This window comes from Podarcis vaucheri (genome assembly GCF_965113315.1).
Source record: "Podarcis vaucheri genome assembly, chromosome: 11".
Taxonomy (NCBI): domain Eukaryota; kingdom Metazoa; phylum Chordata; class Lepidosauria; order Squamata; family Lacertidae; genus Podarcis; species Podarcis vaucheri.
In genome coordinates this window covers 3,587,070-3,605,315 of record NC_138749.1, presented here as the reverse complement: position 1 = coordinate 3,605,315, position 18,246 = coordinate 3,587,070, and the positions used below count along the sequence as shown (strand labels likewise).

At 46.0% G+C, this 18,246-nt stretch overlaps 1 protein-coding gene across 1 annotated transcript in view; it reads left to right on the top strand.

Moving 5' to 3' along the window:
• Window positions 1–1,199: 1,199 nt before the first annotated feature.
• The window catches only part of UBE2R2 (ubiquitin conjugating enzyme E2 R2), a gene marked incomplete at its 5' end in the record, with an annotated part of 55,421 nt that continues 38,374 nt past the window's right edge, over window positions 1,200–18,246 (top strand). The window contains one exon of the mRNA XM_082242272.1: window positions 1,200–1,376. Within this exon, the coding sequence (XP_082098398.1) occupies window positions 1,200–1,376 (177 nt within the window). The remainder of the gene's footprint in view (window positions 1,377–18,246) is intronic.

Genomic DNA, 18,246 nt, shown 5'->3' with positions numbered 1-18,246 from the left:
GGGAGGCAGCAAGTTAGAAAAGAGACACCATGGCCAATGAGGAGGAAGGCGCTGCCCCAGAGGGCGGGATAGCTACATAATATATGCGGTTGGTCCTTTAGCCAATAGAAGAACGTAGGGCGGGATCAACTGCAAACGTTACCCAATAGGAGGGAGCTGGGGCGTGGCTTTGCAACCAACTACCAATCATGAGAGATGGGAGGAAAGCCTTAAATTTCCGAGAGGACGCGTAGCTTAGCCGGCGGCGCGCCCAATCGGAGAGTAGCTCCGGGATTGGGAGGAGGCGGGGTTGCAGATCGAGCCAATAAGCAAGAAGGAGGCATGGCCGAGGCCTTATATGGGCAGCGCGAGAGCCAAACTGCTGAGAGGAGGAGGCGGGCGTTCCAAATCGGGCCAATAAGCAGTCGCGGACCGCAAGAAGGAGGCTTCATTTGGGGGCGGGTCGAGGGAAGGCGCGGTTTATGTGTCGGGGCGGCAGCAGCAGCAGCAGCAGCGGCAGGCGACGGCGGGGGATGATGACGACACCGGCGAGGGCGGGGCGTGCGGTGGAACTTGCGCGCTGAGGTCACTGGCCGAGCGGCGGCGCCGTCACAAAAGGAAGCGGCGGCGGCGGGGCTGCTGCTGCTGCTGCTTCTGGCGGCCGTGTGTGTGCGCGTGCGCGCGTCTGTCCGCCCGTCCGTCTGTCCCCGTGTGGAGAGAGCGCCCGGGCAGGCAGGCGAGGCCGAGGCCTGAGGGTCCGTCAGTTCGTCCGTCCGTCCGGCGGGCGGCTGGCCGACCGACCGACCGGCCTAGCGGGCCCCGCTTCTCCGAGTCCCGAGGCGTCTGAGGAGGAGCCTTCCTCGCAGGCCTCCCTCACCCTCCTCCTCCTCCTCCTCCTCCCCTCAGAGGCCTCCGGGCCCAGGCCTGGCCGGAGCCCCCGCAGGCCTTGCCTCCGCCGCCGCCGCGGAGCCCCTCTCCGGAGGAGGAGGAGGAGGAGGAGGCCTCGCGACGAGGAGCCGCCCCCGCCGCTGAGGGAGGCCGACGAGGCGGCGGCGGCCGGGCGGGGGATCCGGATCCCGGGGGGCGGGCGGGGGCCCCGGGCGGGCGGCGGAGGGCGGCAGCTGCAGGGGGTCTCCGCGGGCCGGCCGGCCCTGACTGCCCCTCGGCGGCTCGCCCGCCCCGCCGCCGCCCCTCCGCCGCCCTCGCCCGCCGCCGCCGCGATGGCCCAGCAGCAGGTGAGCAGCTCGCAGAAGGCGCTGATGCTGGAGCTGAAGGGGCTGCAGGAGGAGCCCGTCGAGGGCTTCCGCATCACCCTGGTGGACGAGTCCGACCTCTACAACTGGGAGGTGGCCATCTTCGGGCCGCCCAACACCCTCTACGAGGGAGGCTACTTCAAGGTGAGCGGGACCCCTTCCCCTGAGAGAGGGGCGAGGGGGTGGGCACACATATAGCCCCCTCGCCCGCCCAGTCTTGCCTACGCCCCCCAACATCCACCCACAGGAGTCCTAACTGGGACACAGTCCCCTAGGCATAGCTTTCAACTTTGCCCTTTTCTTGTGAGGAATCCCATTCGGAATAAGGGAATTTCCCTTAAAAAAGGGAAACGTTGACAGCTATGCCCCTAGGTGAGTGGAGGGGGTCACTTCTGTGCCCCCCTCCACCTCTGGAGCACAAGTGGTGCTACATAAGCGCCTTGCCTTCAAAACCTTCTGTAGGAGCTCCTGTGAGGTTGCCCTGATAAGTTCTTTTTTTATATTTGAGGATGATGTGTCCACCCCCTTTTTTGCAGCATGCTCTGTTATGTAAGCAGCAGCAGTGAATTTCTTCTATGTTAGAACTAACTCGCTGCTCTAAATGGAGCCTTTGCCAGCACAGCACCGCAGGCATGATCCCACACACCTCCTCTCTCCCGTTCAAAATTGCCCCTTCCCCCCCAAATTGCTCTACATCTTTCTGTTTTTTTCAACAATACTGCCACTGTTTATGCTTCTTTGTCTGCAGAAATCTCCTGCTGACACTTGGGGATTCTACCTTCACTACTCTCTCCTTTATGCTTCAGATTTCTTTGAGCATCTCCGGTTCTGCCTACTTTCTTCTTCTCATGTGAAAACCTCCATATTTCTATAACTTGTCTCTATATAGGGTAGTCTCCTAGGACGCATTCTGTTCTGTCCCACTAAAAAGCACTTTCTCAGTAGATGCAGGACAGTAGAGTACCCAGACATTGCTCCCTGTCACTGCCATTCATCTAAGAGCAACTCTTTTCTCTTGCTCACACATCCCTAAGGATTGGTTTAGCTTCTCCATAATCTTGAACCCCTGCCCCTAATCACTAAACACTGTCTGGCTCCCCTGTTTTATTTTTTCCTATTTGCATGGCAGTGTGAGAGGTGGTGTCTTTTATCTGTTGTCTTGGTTCTCTGCCCACCTCCTTTATCGCCCCTTTCACCATCTTCATAATTTGTGGGCTGTAGCTCCTCTTAGAGTATTTAGAGCAGTGGCATATAATGTCCTATGTATGTGCCACCTCATGATTCTGGAAGCACAAAATAGTGTTGGGCACAGTCTCCTCACATAGTCCAACACCTCAACCAGAAGTAAAGTCCCTTTCCCCTCAGTTCTTATGTCAAACTCTTAAAGGACATACGAAAACCAGATCACTGTCACTGGGGGAAGTGTTGAGGGGGCATTCCCTCCTACATACAAAGTAGTTTCACCAAGTGTAAGAAAACTGTCATCGTGCAAGGCTGAGCAGGAAAGTATTCCCATATCATCCTTGCCACATTGTGCTATTTACCCTGTACTCCGGTGTAGAGAGGGACAGTGTGCTTAGTTCCAGTGGGTGTTGCGTGAATTTTACTATAACCCATGCACCAGGCCTACATGCAGATCTCTGAAACTGGAGTTTTACCTTTGAGGAAGTTTTAAACATTGTATTTCTTAAGGAAAAACAATTGAGCACATTTAATTTTGAAGGAAAGGGATAACTGGGATTTTGTCTAATGCTGTATAGTTGTAATGGCTATATTTCAGACATCTATTAGACCTTCAATAAAAAGTTATTTCCACTGGCACCCTGAGTACTGTTAAAACCTGCACATTAAAATCTGAGTCACCTGGATTCACCTTTTATTGTATTCAGCTAGATAGGGTTGGAACCAGTTGGATGCAGCATCTGCAGTTAACTGTAAAATGAATGTGAATGAGCTGTTAAGGGTGCTTTGCAAATTCTAGTAACAGACACTGAGCCTCAGCTGGGAGCTTTGTATATTGGGAGTGGGTGGCGCTGTGGTGGGAAGCCCTGAGCCTCTTTCTTGGGCGGTTTGAATCCGCGCGATGGGGTGAGCTCTGGTGTAGTGCTCTGTCCCAAATGCTGTATTGCTCTGTCCCAGTTCCTGCCAACCTAGCAGTTCGAAAGCACACCAGTGCGAGTAGATAAATCAGTACAGCTGTGGCAGGAAGGTAAACTGTGTTTCCATGCACTCTGGCACTCATCATGGTGTCCCGTCGCACCAGAAGCGGCATAGTCCTGCTGGTCACACGATCCAGAAAACTGTCTGTGGACAAATGCTGGCTCCCTTGTCCTGAAGCGAGATGAGCGCTGCACCCCATAATCGCCTTTGACTGGACTTAACCATCCAGGGGTCCTTTACCTTTTACCTTATATTTGGGATACCTTGGATATCTTTGAGCTGTAGAACAGTTAAATGCTCAACATGCTTGGTTGTTGAGATCCCTAAGTACAACAAAGCAACATGGCCAACTTCACGAAACTAAGAATTTTCTTAAGTGCCTCTTTCCTCTGACGCAAGCCTTGCTTAATTCAGTGGGACCTAATTCTAGTAAGTGTGCTTAGGTCTGAAACCTCAGTTGTATCAGTGTTAACTTGATAGAAATCTTTTCTCCTGTTTCCTTTCTTCCAGCTGTGTAGGAGTCTAGGTGTACAAGCATTCCCCATTCAGGAAAAGGCATACCCTGCTTTGCACTATCCATAGCCTCATTTAAAAAGTGACTTGCCTTTAATTTTGTCTGGCTTTTCTAAGCAGCCATGGCATATTTTAATAACATTGTTACTTAACATTGGCTTTGAATAAACTAATCATGAGAGGAGAACTCTGGAGATTATTTTAAAAGGTAACATATTCTCATTGGCTTATCTTTACAGTTCTACGAAATGCTTTGAATAATTGATCATTAAATGGCAAATTTCATTATCACCCCTTGTTTGTTTACATCATCTGATATTCAGATATTTTGTTGCCTAGAGAATTGTCATATTTTCAGTCATAAGACTTTTGGCACTAGAGGGCAAAAAACGGTGGTGAGTGGAATGACATCCCATTACCAAGGAGGATACATTTGGAAAGAAGTAGGTTGGGACAAGATGCTGTTCAAGATCAGATACGTGTAAACATTTGGAATTTTATCACCTTTCACCACAACCCAGCACATTCCCAAAACGTTGTTCCACTAGCCTCTGTACATGAGACAGAATGATAACCAAAGTGTACTATCTCAGAACTGTAGAAGTAGGCATCCTGGAGGGAGCAGGAAGCAAATGGTTACCCTATGGTGGTTGTGAAGACAGAAATGGCATGGGGAGAACTCATGCATGCTGCACTGATCACTTCAGAGAGAGGACAGCATAGAAGTAAAGAGCAGCTTTTTTAAAAGGCAGAATTTTGATTCTTGTATCCCAAATACAAAACTGGTTGGGAGGAATCTTATGGGTAAAATTGTGCATTGCAAGGTGAATGAATTAGTTAATCCTCCAGGTTAAAGTGTGTTAAGAATATAACTGCCCTGAATGAAACCAATAGCTATCAAGTAAATACTTCTGGAAAGGTTGTAAATGGGATGGAATGTATGTGATCATCCCCCGTTTTGTGTGCAGCATCTGCCAGTCAAATTTTTCATTGTCTAGAGGATTTTTTTAATTAGATAACTTAATAATTGAATTAAATAAAATGCTAGCTCTGCCTGGAGGTTCCAATTAGCTGTCAATGATGCTAGCTATTGATATACTGTAATAATCGTCCATCTTTAACAAGATGCATACCCTATTCTATGACTACCGAGGTTTGTTTAGGAGCTCAAGTGAATTTATCAAAAGGTTTTTGGAAGTACAAATATTTGCTGGATTACTTTATACAAATGGTTGATGAGGCAAGCTTTCCCTTTGTCAGAGGCCATGTCACTACTATCTTAGCAAGCCATGTTTAACAGTTTCTGCCCCTAAAAATATTTGCCACCAAGTTACCAGGGAAATTGGGAAAGGGAATGCTGTTGCTTCTTCAGTATCTAAAAGGATCCTTTGGAGAAAGTTCTGGAGTTCTTGCAGTAGGTGGAAATTAAGGATTAATTGGCGCTTCTCTAATTGTTTACTTTTGAAGGAAAATATGTGTTCACTTTCATGGGATTTAGAAAGTTTTAGAGATGTCTTGGACATCAGGTTCTGACTATGGTAATAAACAGATGTGTTGGTGCTGTGAGCTAGTTGGGAAATAGCACGGTATTGAGTGAATTGTAGGGCAGCATTCGTAGCACAAGCTGAAGGGACTTTGTCCTAAGAGTCAAAGAGAGATTTGCCAAGAGAGATTTTAGTGGAGACTCATTTGAGCTGGACCTGTGCAATAGACTACTGTCAAACATTGGGCTGCAACAAACCAGTCTTTAACAGATTCCAAAACTTTGCTGCTAATGGAGGCTCCTGCCAGCTGGGTTAAGGAATGCTGGTCTGCTTAGTGCCTGAACATCTGTGGTGTCTCTTCCATTTGGTTTTGTTATCCTGTTCCTATTTACTGCCTTGCCATTTGTTTGTTTGGATGTGGCCTTAATACTGCTGTTCCATTAAATTGCCAAATCCTTCCCGCCTACTTTCCCGCACCCTTGAATTGGAACAAAGGGGCCAGGTGGGGTTTTTGAAACTAAGCTTCCCCCCTTTATTATTTCAGTTTAAGCACAGCAGGCCCTTCTGTTTCCCCCAAAATCTACTGTTCCTCACTCCCAGTATCACACAAGAGGGTTTCACACATATAGCTCCATTACACTGATATAAACTTTGCTGTTTTCATCTCTTCCCTGGTCTGCCCTGTGCCATGAGAGCATTTATCTGTCTGGGACTTGGTAGCCTCTTTTGCCCTTGTAAGTGTGCCATGGTGACAGAACTGCTTGTACGCCCATCCCAGTTCTAATCTGCATGGATTTGACCTCACATATGAAACTGCCCTCAGCTTAGGCAGACCATTAGTCCATTTTGCTTTGAATACTTACTCTAAAAGCAGTACCTCTCAAAAGACCTCAAGAAATCTCTCTCCTACTAGCTAAATGTCTGGAAATGGTGACTTGAGTGTAACAATGGGCTTTAGAAGAGGATTAGACAAATTAATGCAGGTTAAGGCTATCAATGGCTACTAGCCACAAGGGGCTGTGTTCTTCCTCCGCTGCTGGAGGCAACATGTCTCTTGGTGCTGGAAATCACTGCCTCACTCAGCTTTCCATAGGCACCTGACTGGCCACTGGGAGATCAGGATGCTGGACCAGATGTGTCTGTAGAGCAGGGCTGCTGTAATGAATCTGGCAGCTTGTGTGTACAAAGCATGTGTTTTGCCTCAGAGGAGCCTTGCTTCCATGTGCTCCTTAGAATCATAGATTTCATAGAATCATGGAACTGTAGAGTTAGAAGAGACCCTGAGGATCATCTAGTCCAACCCCTCAATGCAGAAATATGCAGCTGTCTCATATGGGGAGCGAACCTGCAACCTTGGCATTATCAGCACCATGTTTTTACCAACTGAGCTATCCAGGCTTCTTGTGTTATCTTACAGTGACTAGACGTGCACCGTCTGACTGCTGGGGGCAATGGCAGCTAGTAGCAGTTCCCAGTTCTGATAACTAAATGGGGGGTCTGTCAAATAGAATGCTTGCCGTAGAGCCTTAAGCATTCATTGAGTGATGAAGCTAGTAGAATAGAAACCTGCCACTTGCCCAGAAGCAATTATCAGTTGCCACAGGAGGCCTAGCAAGTGGCAATATGCCAGGAGGATTTGGCTGATGGCTGGTGATCAAGCATGGGTTGGATATGCATTTCCACTCCCAGTCTCCCAAATTACCGGTACCAACTTTTAAAGGTGCTGCTGCTGTGGCAGAAACTCTTACACCAACTGCCCTATCTATAAATCCCAATTTGCTCCAGTGAACAAACTGGCTTTATTCTAAAACTCTCTCCTAAAGTCTACAAAGAAATGGCAGCAAGGCCTCAATAATTGCTTGGTTCTTGCTCCAGAGCTAGGGATGTCAGTGTGCCACTTGGCATTTGATAAAGCTTTTCCCCAATTAGCACTTCAAGCTGTGGGTGACAAGAGTTGCATGTTTCCCTAGGGAGAAGGCTATGCTGACCTCAACATTGCCAAAAAATTCTATGTAGAGGCAGTTTCGTCTGTTAGGGAGGAACACCTTGCCTGCACTTGAAAGAAGGCAAAAGCTTTACCTCTTGACGCCTCTTGTTATACACTGCCCCTTAATGGAGAACTAAGAGCAGGAGAAGCAGCTTCTGTGCTGCTGTTCCTTTGTGCCTCATCATGGGTACGTTTGCAATTCAGAACCCTTTAAGTTCTTGAGGATTAATGAGAGATGACTGGTGACAAGGTTTTATGCATGAATGGAATGGAGACTTGGAGATGGCTACTTGAAATGTAATCTGGGCTCTGGCACAGTATGCCTAGATGTTTGCTGTGCCATAAAATCACCAAGCAAGCTAGTTAGATGCCTGCTGGCCTGCCCTAGTCCAGAAAAACAAGGAAGCACCCTTGCCTCCTGTCCTCGCTTACTTTAGCTCCTTTAAAGTGAGTTGGTGGCAATAACTCCTTGACTTTTGTAGCCTGCCTGGAAAACCTTGTGGTGGGGATAAACTTTAGGAAAATCTTGACCTTCCAACACTCACTGACAAACTGGGCAGAACACATGGTTTTCTGCAATGGCAACTCCTCAGAAACCAAAACAAATGCAAAAAACCAACCACACAGCCAACCCCTTTTGGCAAACACTTCCTCTAGTTTAGGATCTTACTTGTATCTTACCTTTTTCCGCAGTATGTTGCAATTTAAGTCTGCCTTTAAAGCAAGAGCTAACATCTTGATCACAGACACAGTATTAAAGGAGCAAGTGCAGTAAATTTGAACATGTTTTTGCTATCAAAACAATGAATTCTTTGTAGCTCAGTGGCAGTGCAGAGTCTGGTTAGCAGCTGGGTCCTTGTGTTGAAGGCATAAAAAGAGTGCTCCATGCTTTGTAGGGGCTCCCAACTGCCTTAAGGACCTAGCTTTAAAAAAATGTGTAATATCTAATTTGCTTTAAGTACACGTTTGAAAAGCCTTGGACACTGTGGTAAAAGAGAGAAGCTCTCTTCAAATGGGGATGTAGTTTCAATTGCTGCTTCTGTTGGAGTGCTGCAAGTGACAAGCAGGGGCGGTGTTCATGGGCTTGGGACTTTCGTGGTTTTATTTGCAAGGCTGCCTCCTACAATACTCCCTTTAGACAGTGTTAGAAACTGAGATATAAAGGCTACTTGCAACATGGCACCTTGAACCTGGGTTTTAGGCGCAAAAAACAGTGTTAGACTCAGATAATAGAATTTAGGTGCCAAATGGCTCCTTAAACCAAGGTTACAGTTGCCAAAATGGAATGTGTAGTTGCCATTTTGGACCAAGATGGCTCTAAAGTCTTGTTTTTCAAATGATGGACTGACTGACTGATTGATTGATTCTCAGTTAAACATCTGGCTAGTTGACCTATGGCACCCAGATATTTAATTGTCAAAAACTCAAGTCCCTGGAATCTGTACAAACTAAATTTTATCGTTCCCTACTAGGGTTACCTACCTGTGTCTCTAACACTGCCGTTAGGCTGGAGGTTGGCCAACTCCCTATTAATGCCAGGATATGGATCCTGAAGATTCATTTCTGGCTAAAACTCATATTTTTCCCAGTGGGAGTGGCTCCATTGACTCTACTAGACCCGTTCCAGTCTAAATGGAGATTGTCGCTCTATGAAAAACTGAGGGGCCTGGGGCTTTCCTCACAAGAACTTATAGCCTCAGGCTTTGAAAAGGCTAAAATGATGGTGAGCCAGCGAATAGGAGATGTAGAGCTTCAGGACCATATGAGCAAGATAGATAAATATCCAGCTATCCAAGATTATGGAAAAGGGTTTAACCTAACCCCATATTTGATGGACCTACAAATCGCAAAATATAGGCGGGCGTTTACCCTTACTAGATTTGATGTATTGCCATCTGCCTTACTAAAGGGCAGATACGAGGGCACACCCTATGCTGAACGAGTTTGCCCATGTGGTCTGAAGGAGGTGGAAACGGCTTCACATGTGTTGTTACACTGCGACCTTTACGGGGATATCAGGTTACTGTTTATCTCCCCTATCGTTCAGAAATTTCCAGGTCGATCTGAATCTCAGCGGCTGAAAATCCTACTAGGAGACAAAAACCCAGAAGTAACATTGAAAGTGGCCAAGTTTTCTGCGGCCGCGATCAAGCGGAGGGCATTAGCTGTAAAAAAGTAAAAGATCTGACCCCTGGATAAGCCCCCCCTTTTTTTAAGCCCATACATATACTGTAGTGCATACATGAGTATGTATATGTGTGTGTGTGTATATGTGCATTGTTTTTATGTATAATTTTACAACTTTTAACTGACACCACCATTCCCTTGTAAATTATTGCTGCCTTTTATGTTTTTTTTTTTCCCCCCTTTCTTCTGGTCTATGACCGTAATAAATTTATTCATTCATTCATTCTGGCTAGTTCAGATGACAACCTTTAGCTAGCTTATTAACTTTGAGAACTTAAAGAATTATTATTAGTTTTTTATTTATTGAATTTATATACTGCCCTATACCTGGAGGTCTCAAGGCGGTTCACAGAAAAGATCAACATAAAAACCACAATATATATAATCAAAATAAAAACAACCCAATAACACCCCCCTTCCGCAAAAGAGCCACATTTTAAAAAGGACACAGGGCAAAGAAGAAAAATCACTTTATCCAGGGACTGTCCGTATATAGAGAGAGACCATTCATAATGTAAGGATATTTTTCACAACTGTGAACAGGGCGGTGAGGTGGGGTAAGTGAAGACAAGCTACAACAATTAAATATAACATTGTTCTCTGCTCCTGCTCAGGCTACAGAGGAAAAAAAGGATTTTGGTTCCTGAAATTCATCCTGATTGTGCTGATAACTAATAAAATTCTACAGGATCTGGTCCAAGTTAACTGTCCAAGTTACTCAAATCACTTGCAGGCACTTCAGCCACGGGGCCATGAGGAGTGTCCTTCTGTTTGTGGGGTTTGTTTCCTGGGCCTACAAAATGTGCTTCAAAACTCCAGAATTGGGAAGACTAATTTGATTGTAAACCCCGGAGGACTGAAATATATGTAACTACAGGGAATATTATAGCACAGAGTATACACTGCTGTTCCTTTTTCTTTTTTTGGCTGGGACCTGTCACATGAGCAACCTTACATCTCGCATACTATTTGGGGGGGGGGATGAAGGGGTGTGGATAAACATTCCAAGGTTTCGTGATCATAACAGGATTATTCAAATATTGGCATCTGTTGAGGAGGTCTGCTCTGTAAGCCTTTCTAAGGGTTGGGCGAGACAGGTGGCTCTGTTGGCTGCCTTCCCTTCGTCGTTGACCTGGAAGCCAGATTATGCGAGGCTGCGGAGTGCTTTAAGGTCGTCTATCAGAGCGCACTGCAGCACCACATAATCCCTTTCCCCAGACCACGAGGAGCAGAAAGCAAAACAGGCTGCCTCCTTGGCACTGTCAGTATTTGGTTTGGTACATGTGGCATATGGCTCAAAGCATTACTCCCTCTCCCCAAGCCAGTCAGGAGAAGTAATATAAGCTGCAAGCTCAGACCATGTATGTCTAGTATAAATCTAAGTGCTTCTGCCTGTGGAACACACTGTGGCTTTAAAGGTACACTGAGATTTTTTTTAAAAAAGTGCAAATGCTCAGGTAAAAAGTAATAAAAATAAGGGGTCAGTCAGACAGTATCTCACCCCTCTGTAGCATGACTTTTGGAGTGGCTGGAGTCAGACTGCAGGGCAAGTGTTCATTGCACTATTTGGTCTCCTGCTTAGCATTTGCCTCCCGTTCTTTCCCCTCTTAGTAGTTTGTAGGTGCAAGATTGCATGTACCGATAATAACACTGGCATCTTGGAAAGGCTGGAGTTGCTGGGAAATGAAACTTGATCCACCGCATTGTCCCCCGAGAATTGTAGTCCTCTACAGCAGTGAGGCTGGAAGAAACCCAAGATTGAGCCCAACTCCATACAGCTCACTAGAGAGGATCATATGCTACAGCTGCTCAATTCTAGGCAGCTGGGAGACTGAGACTTGACCCTGACCATGGCAGCAGGGATTTCATCCTGAATCCGAGGGCCACCATTTGCTTTCCTGTCCACCAGTGCTATGTCTCTGCCCCTTCTTTGCAGATCTTGGTGGCAGCGTGTGACTAGGGTAGGACAATACTGATGCCTACAGTCCTTTGGGGAAGGGTCATAGCTCGGTGGTCATGCGGAAGGTACTGGGTTCAACTTCTAACATATCCAGGAAAGACGGGGAAGGTCCCCTGTGTGAAAATCTGGATATTTGTTGTTAGCCAGTGTAGACCAGGCTGGGGGACCCTGTGTTTTTGCTTGGATGCAATGTTCTCAATACAGTGGTACCTCTGGATGCGAACAGGATCCGTTCCGGAGCCCTATTCGCATCCTGAAGTGAACACAATCCGCGTTTGTGCATGCGTGGGTCGTGAGTCACCACTTCCTAAGGACACTTGCATCGCATGGACAGCTGAGTAATTTTGTTAGCAGTGCAAAAGGGAGGTGTACTGCAAGTTTCTGGCTCCCGAGTTTTATGCTCACCAAATGGCTCATAAGGCTCATGCTGCTGTTTTAAGCACAGATAGTAAAACCACGAGACAACTCAAATCTGTGGTGGAATAGTCAGCAGCTTTCCTAAAATCACCCATAATCCGGGCTGTTGATTGCCCCTGATTATCACTATTATTATTTCACGTTTTGGGGAGGGAAAGTGAAACTCAAAATGACTTTCACGTTTCTATCAAGGTCAGCTGTGACTTCGTTAAGTTTCATTGTCAGTCTAACACAGTGTTTCCCAACCTTTTTTGGGCAAAGGCACACTTGTTTCATGAAAAAAATCTCGAGGCACACCACCATGCCAGATGGGGAAAGGTCACTTTTTACTTATGTAAAAATAAAAATAAAAAAATAGTAACAGCATAGAAGGTAATGGTTAGGCTAGCATCCCTCTTCCAAATATGCTAGGTTTTTATTTGCAGGGACTGTTCTACATGGGAAAGCATTCAGCACTGTCATTCTCCCATCTGCCATCTGAATTGGTACTATTCTGGGTCAACTTACTCTGCTGCATGTGTAGATGAAAATGGCACCAAGTGTGGGGGAGGGGGCAGAACAGGTTTCAGATACAGGATATTAAGCATACACGTACTTCAGATTGAACTGGTTGCTTGCTTTGCAAGTTTTCATTTCCCAAATGACTGCCTTGGCAAGCGCAATACCTATCAGGCTCAACGCCGGTCTCGCGCTGCCGCTTCCCGCGCTCTCAAGGACCCGGGAGGAGGAAGGCGTGAAGGCAATCCCGAAGGCGCGAAAACCTTGCGCATGCGCAGGCCTTCCGCCTGCGACAGCCCAGTAGGCCGGCCGAAGCGAGCGGCGATGGGATGTGGGAGCTCCCTCGCTCGCCGCCCCGCGTGTGCCTATGTGGGGCACGTTACAGCCCCGTGACGGCAGGGCCACGCAGGCAGTCAGGCAGGCAGACGGCGAGAGCCCCGCGCTGGGCGGCCTCTCCTCGCCGCCGCCGCCCCGCCTCTCGCCGCCCGACTCGCCCACCTCCCTCCCACGGCACACCAGGCAACGTCTCGCGGCACACTAGTGTGCCGCGGAACACCGGTTGGGAAACACTGGTCTAACACAGCCCATTTCTGACCGAAGGACTAAAAGACAACCAGTTTAAAATTAACGCGGATGCCTGGTGTTTTGAGGGAGAATCCTCTCAATGCAAGGAGGTGCCATTTGAGCTACTTATACCCAGGATGTGAATATTCTGCCTTCAAACTTGGTTACTTCAAGAAACCCAGACTGCCTTGAAGTGTTCCAGACTACTTTTTCTCCAGGACTGCATGTATGGGGTTGTCCCATATTTCTCAGCCTGAGATTGTCAGTGGGGTGGAAGACTTCTTTGGGACCTGGAATAGACCTTTCTACCCTTACTGGTGCTTGAATTTGAATTTTATTATTTTGGTCACAGACCAGTTGCAGCCCATGTACAGTATCAAGAAAGTCATAAAACACGATAGGGATACATTCTTACTGGTGCTTCATCTGTGGAACTCCCTCCCCCTGGAACCTCAAATGGTGACGACATCAATTGAAACTTACTTTTTTCCTCTAGTTTTGGGAAGCCATGGTTTTAAGGTAGCTTTGCTTTTTTATTATTATAGCACTGATCTGTGGTTTTATTATTTGGTGTCTTAGTGTTGATTTGTTTAATCGTACTAGTGCTGGAAGCACAGGTGACCTCTGCCTCTGAAGACCTTTTAACAGCTTAGACTGGTTTACCAGCTGTGACCCCATGTGACCTGTCCATACAGATAGGCTTGCTACAGTTATCTCTACTCCAGTAACCTCCTTTTTTATTATTTCAATGTGCTATGTGCAGGGCTGCCTTTTAAAGCTGTCCAGACATCTGAAGAGAGTCTATAACAGGGCAGCAAGATTAAATGGGATTGGCCACTCACAGGCATATTATTCCTCTGCTCCTTCACCTTGCACTGACAGTCCACTTCCAGGCCCAATAAGAGTGCTACAGCTCGCCTTTAAGTTCTAAATGGTATGGGGTCTCGCCCTTTCTCTGGGTGTCCCTGCCAAATGAGGTGAGGTGGGTGGCTGCAACCAAGAGGACCATTTTGGTTGTGACACCCGGGGTTTGAGATGTCCTCCCACAGCAGACTCACCTGGCACCTATGCTGTGGTGCATTTGACACCAGGTGAAGTTATGGGGTGACCTATGGCTTCACTTGCTCTCACCTGATGTCATATGGCATCAGGTGAGTATGGCCAGTCAGAATCTGCTGTCTGGGCCTAACTTGGCCTGTGGGGTAGAGATTCCACACCCCTGATGTAGTGAGTGGACCTTCTCTTTCATGCCAGAAGTGATGTTAAGACACTCCTGGTTACAAGGTTCTCTAATCTATCTGTCCTTAGAAGCATGAAGAAGTAGCTTTTTGTTAGTCTAAAGCCCAAATATAAAAGTGGAGGCTCTTATCTTCATTGAACTTTTTTTCTTGGATGCACAAAAGCAAGTGCAGTTTTGTCATTTCTCTAACTTGCTGGGAGCTGTTCAAAGCCACTCTAACTTTGCCCAAGTTAGTGAGATGTAGGGAAGTGATCTGTGTAAATAGCTACAAGTTTAATTTCAAAAACCTATTAGGTGTTCCTTTAATTCTTTCCTCCAGTGCGTTTTGTGTTGCAGTACATGCGCTATTAGCAAAAACCATTTAGACTCCTCTGTACCTAGCACTTTGGTGTGGGAGTTGGTGGACTTAAGAGCCGCATGCTTCTATGCACTGAAAGATTGCATGAGCTAGCTTGCCATCCATGCTGCATGTTAAGGTATTCTAATGTACAGCTGTGGAGCTCTTCCATGTGAGGGATGATTCTGGTACATTTGGGGTCTACCTCACATGGAACAGCTCTACACGCATGCATCAGGCCCCCTTGTGTGTTCTTTTCAGTGTGTGGGATTTGGGTTGTTGGAGCCCTTGCCTTGGCTTTACAGAATCTCAGAATCAGCTGGTTTAGGCAGTAGAGGCTTGTAAGTGAAATGCTCTTGAGTTCTGTTTGTGTAGGTAGATAAGGAGGTGATGCAACTCCTAGGATTGTATGTGGATCCTGGTTTGTAAAGATTCTTGTAGGAGTGTTTATGAAACCAAGCAATGGTGCATGCAAAAGTTAATTCCAACCACATGTGAAAAAACACTAAGGATTGGCTGGTCATTTGTTAGATGGGATGCTAAAACTCTTTGTGAAGAAGAATTGAAATAGGTTTTTAACCAAGAATTGTCTTGTGTCTTATCCCCTGGGGGCAAAGCAGATATTGTACTCTCTCTCTTCTTCCCCCATGCCCCCTTTCCTTACCAGGTGGGGAGGAGGGTGGGTTAGAGATAAAGGCTCTTGGTTTAGTTCAGTGTTTCCCAAACTTGGGTTTCCAGCTGTTTTTGGACTGCAAAACTACAGGACCCTGACCATTGTGTTCCTGCTAGCTAGGGATGATGGGAGTTGTAGTCCAAAAACAGCTGGAGACCCAAGTTTGGGAAATAGTGGTCTAGTTGCTTTGCTGACCTTGCAGAACATGTTTTGAAAAAAATTGCAGTGATGCCTTCTTTTGAGTGAGGTGCACACAGGTTTTTGAATTGGGTAGCAGAACACATTGTTCCACAGAGCTGAACTGTCAGCCAGGTCCTTTTACATCAGCAGCAACCTTAATTGCAAGTGTAATGGTACTTTAACCTGTACAGGTAACAGAAGCTATATTGCATCTGAAAGCTTAAATATTCAGATGCAAATGTTGCACCTTCCTTGGCCTACTTGAATAGCACTCTCTTGCTCATGATTCATGCCATTAAGATGGCTTGTTTTGGTACTCAGGATATTTAGAAGTAATACTGGAGGATAAAAGTGAGAACTAAGGTGCACTACTACAAATGTTCCCTTGAACTGGCAGAAGCCTCAGTGTGTCTAAAATGAAGAGGATTAGTGAAGAGGCAGAACAGACTTCTAAGCTAATGAATGCATGGCAATAAGGGATATTAATGCTTGGATTCTCTTTTAGATCCAGGATCGTTTGCTTTAAATTACCCCTAAACAAATTGTGTTGAGTCTGGGGTGTTGGATGAGTTTATTTTGTTTAAAATTTCATCATGTGGCAGCTGGTATCTGAATCTAAAATCCTCAGCCGTTGCCCACGTGCTGAGTGTAGCTGCTTGAATGTGTTAAGCTGTCCAAATCCAGACTTGGACCTGTTTGTCTCTCTGCAGGACGACACCCCTAACTAACTTTGTCTGCTCAGTGCAGGTCATGTCACCCTCTGCCAAATTAAAAACAGCTCCCTGTTATGCATGTTGTGTTGGGGTGTGTGCCTGCTGTTGTAATCTGTAAAACTTTGGGCTGTTCCATATGCTGCAACTCCTCCATCCATAATCGATTGCCACACATAGAAACCAACCAGCCTAGTAGAATAATTCTACTAGTGCAATTAATGCAAAAGGATTTTTTATCATGCTCATATAGGAGTCTGAAAATTCCCATGCCCTGTGCCTGAAACTTTCTGTAGCATTTTTAGGATTCACAAACTGCACAGAACATTTTTAAGCACCTTTATTCAAACGCAAGCTGGCTCTTGTGAAACATCAGGCAGCCTTTCCATAAATGTTGAGCAGATCGTACTGTAATACCCCCTGAGGTCATTTCCCAAACATCTGATGACTTTGCATTTTCCATATTAGGGAAGTACAGGCTACTGGGAACCTGGCATCCCATCAAGTTTGTGTCAGGGTTGTTGTGTGCACTACAAACACAGCTAACCTCTCTTACTAAGACTGTCCCAAAGCAGAAGTTAGTGGCAGTGAACACACACAGACTTCAGTGTCCTCTGCATGCTGCCTTTTCATGTTCCAGCAGTTTGCTTTTGGTGCTTTAGATAAGCTTTCTGGGCTGACCACAGGCCTGAATATGTTAGCATCTTGAGAAGTTCTGCAGTTGCTGTACGCTAGGGCTGCAAGCTCCAGTCACAAACCACCTGCCCTTATATATCTCCCAGATTATCCCATAGATCTTAAATTGTGTGACTGGAGTAGCATAGGAAACTGGGTGTTGTCACAGATGTCATCAGAATCATCTCATGTGCTGTTCACATTAAGCCTTTTTTTCTGCTTAATGAACATTTCAAGACCAAAATAACAACCCTCTCAACTTTATCTAGTGTGTGTTTGCAAAAGCTCTTCACCCTTGGCTATGCATTCTTAAGCTACTCTGTGTGCAATGCAGCTAAAGCTGATGTGTTCTCGACAGAAATATCTGAAATGCTAAAACTCAAACCATAAAAATCAAAGGTATAAAATGCCAGTTGCATCAGAAACCTTTGAGGGCACCAAAGCAATCCAATGACATTGTACTCTAGTCCATTCTGTTTTGTTGGGTCTTGCACATGAAGAATTGACATTGGATTGTGTCCATAAGCAGATGCTGATTGACTACCTCATTTTGATTGACTTCTGTTGATACCTAGGCTGTATTTGGATGTCATGTTATGGTGGTGAGAGTGATCTGCAGGAAGCCCTCAGTCTTGCATGGCCTCTCAAGGGGTAGTTTGGAAACCTAACTCTTCCATTTGAGATCAACGACAGTTTGTCACATCAAAACTTGACAAACTCTGGTATATTAACTATGCTTGAAACAAGCCAACTTTAAACAATGGGGCACAAAGCTTGCTTGCCTAAACAAACCATACTTATCATTGACTATATTTGGGATAGACAGTAGATAATTGAAACCAGAACTGAACACTTCCAAACTCCTCCTTGCAGCCACACCAAAGGAGATGAGGAAATCTCACAGCCGTGAGGCTTACTGTGGCTTCATGTTAGGCTACAATATTGCATGCTGTTGATTTCCACTGTTCGCACAAGGCAGTATTTTCTTCTTAAAATGGTTTTGAATTGATATTTTAAATCCTTCCAACTTTTCATGGCCCATAAATAGAAACATTGTAAGATATAAATGGATGTTAAGCTGGGGTTTTTTATGCCAGTTTAAGTGATCTTGTGTTAAGCAATTGAGGTTATTTGTGGACTTGTTTCCATGAAATGACAACCTCTGTTTGCAGGGACACTGATTCCATGGCATTTTGTCCACCTCACTTCATTGTCTACCTGCCTGCCTGTGACTCAAGCCTCAGCCCCCTTGTGAGTATCAGACACAGCCCTCTTGTACTCTTCATGACTGCTTACCCATGAGTGAGAGGGTTGCAGTCAATGTAGCTTCAAGTTAAAGACAGATGGCAGTGTACTTGTTCCACTGGCAAAAAGTTTTGTGCCGGGGGACTTTACTTCACAAATGCACAACCAGGTTCCTGATAACTTT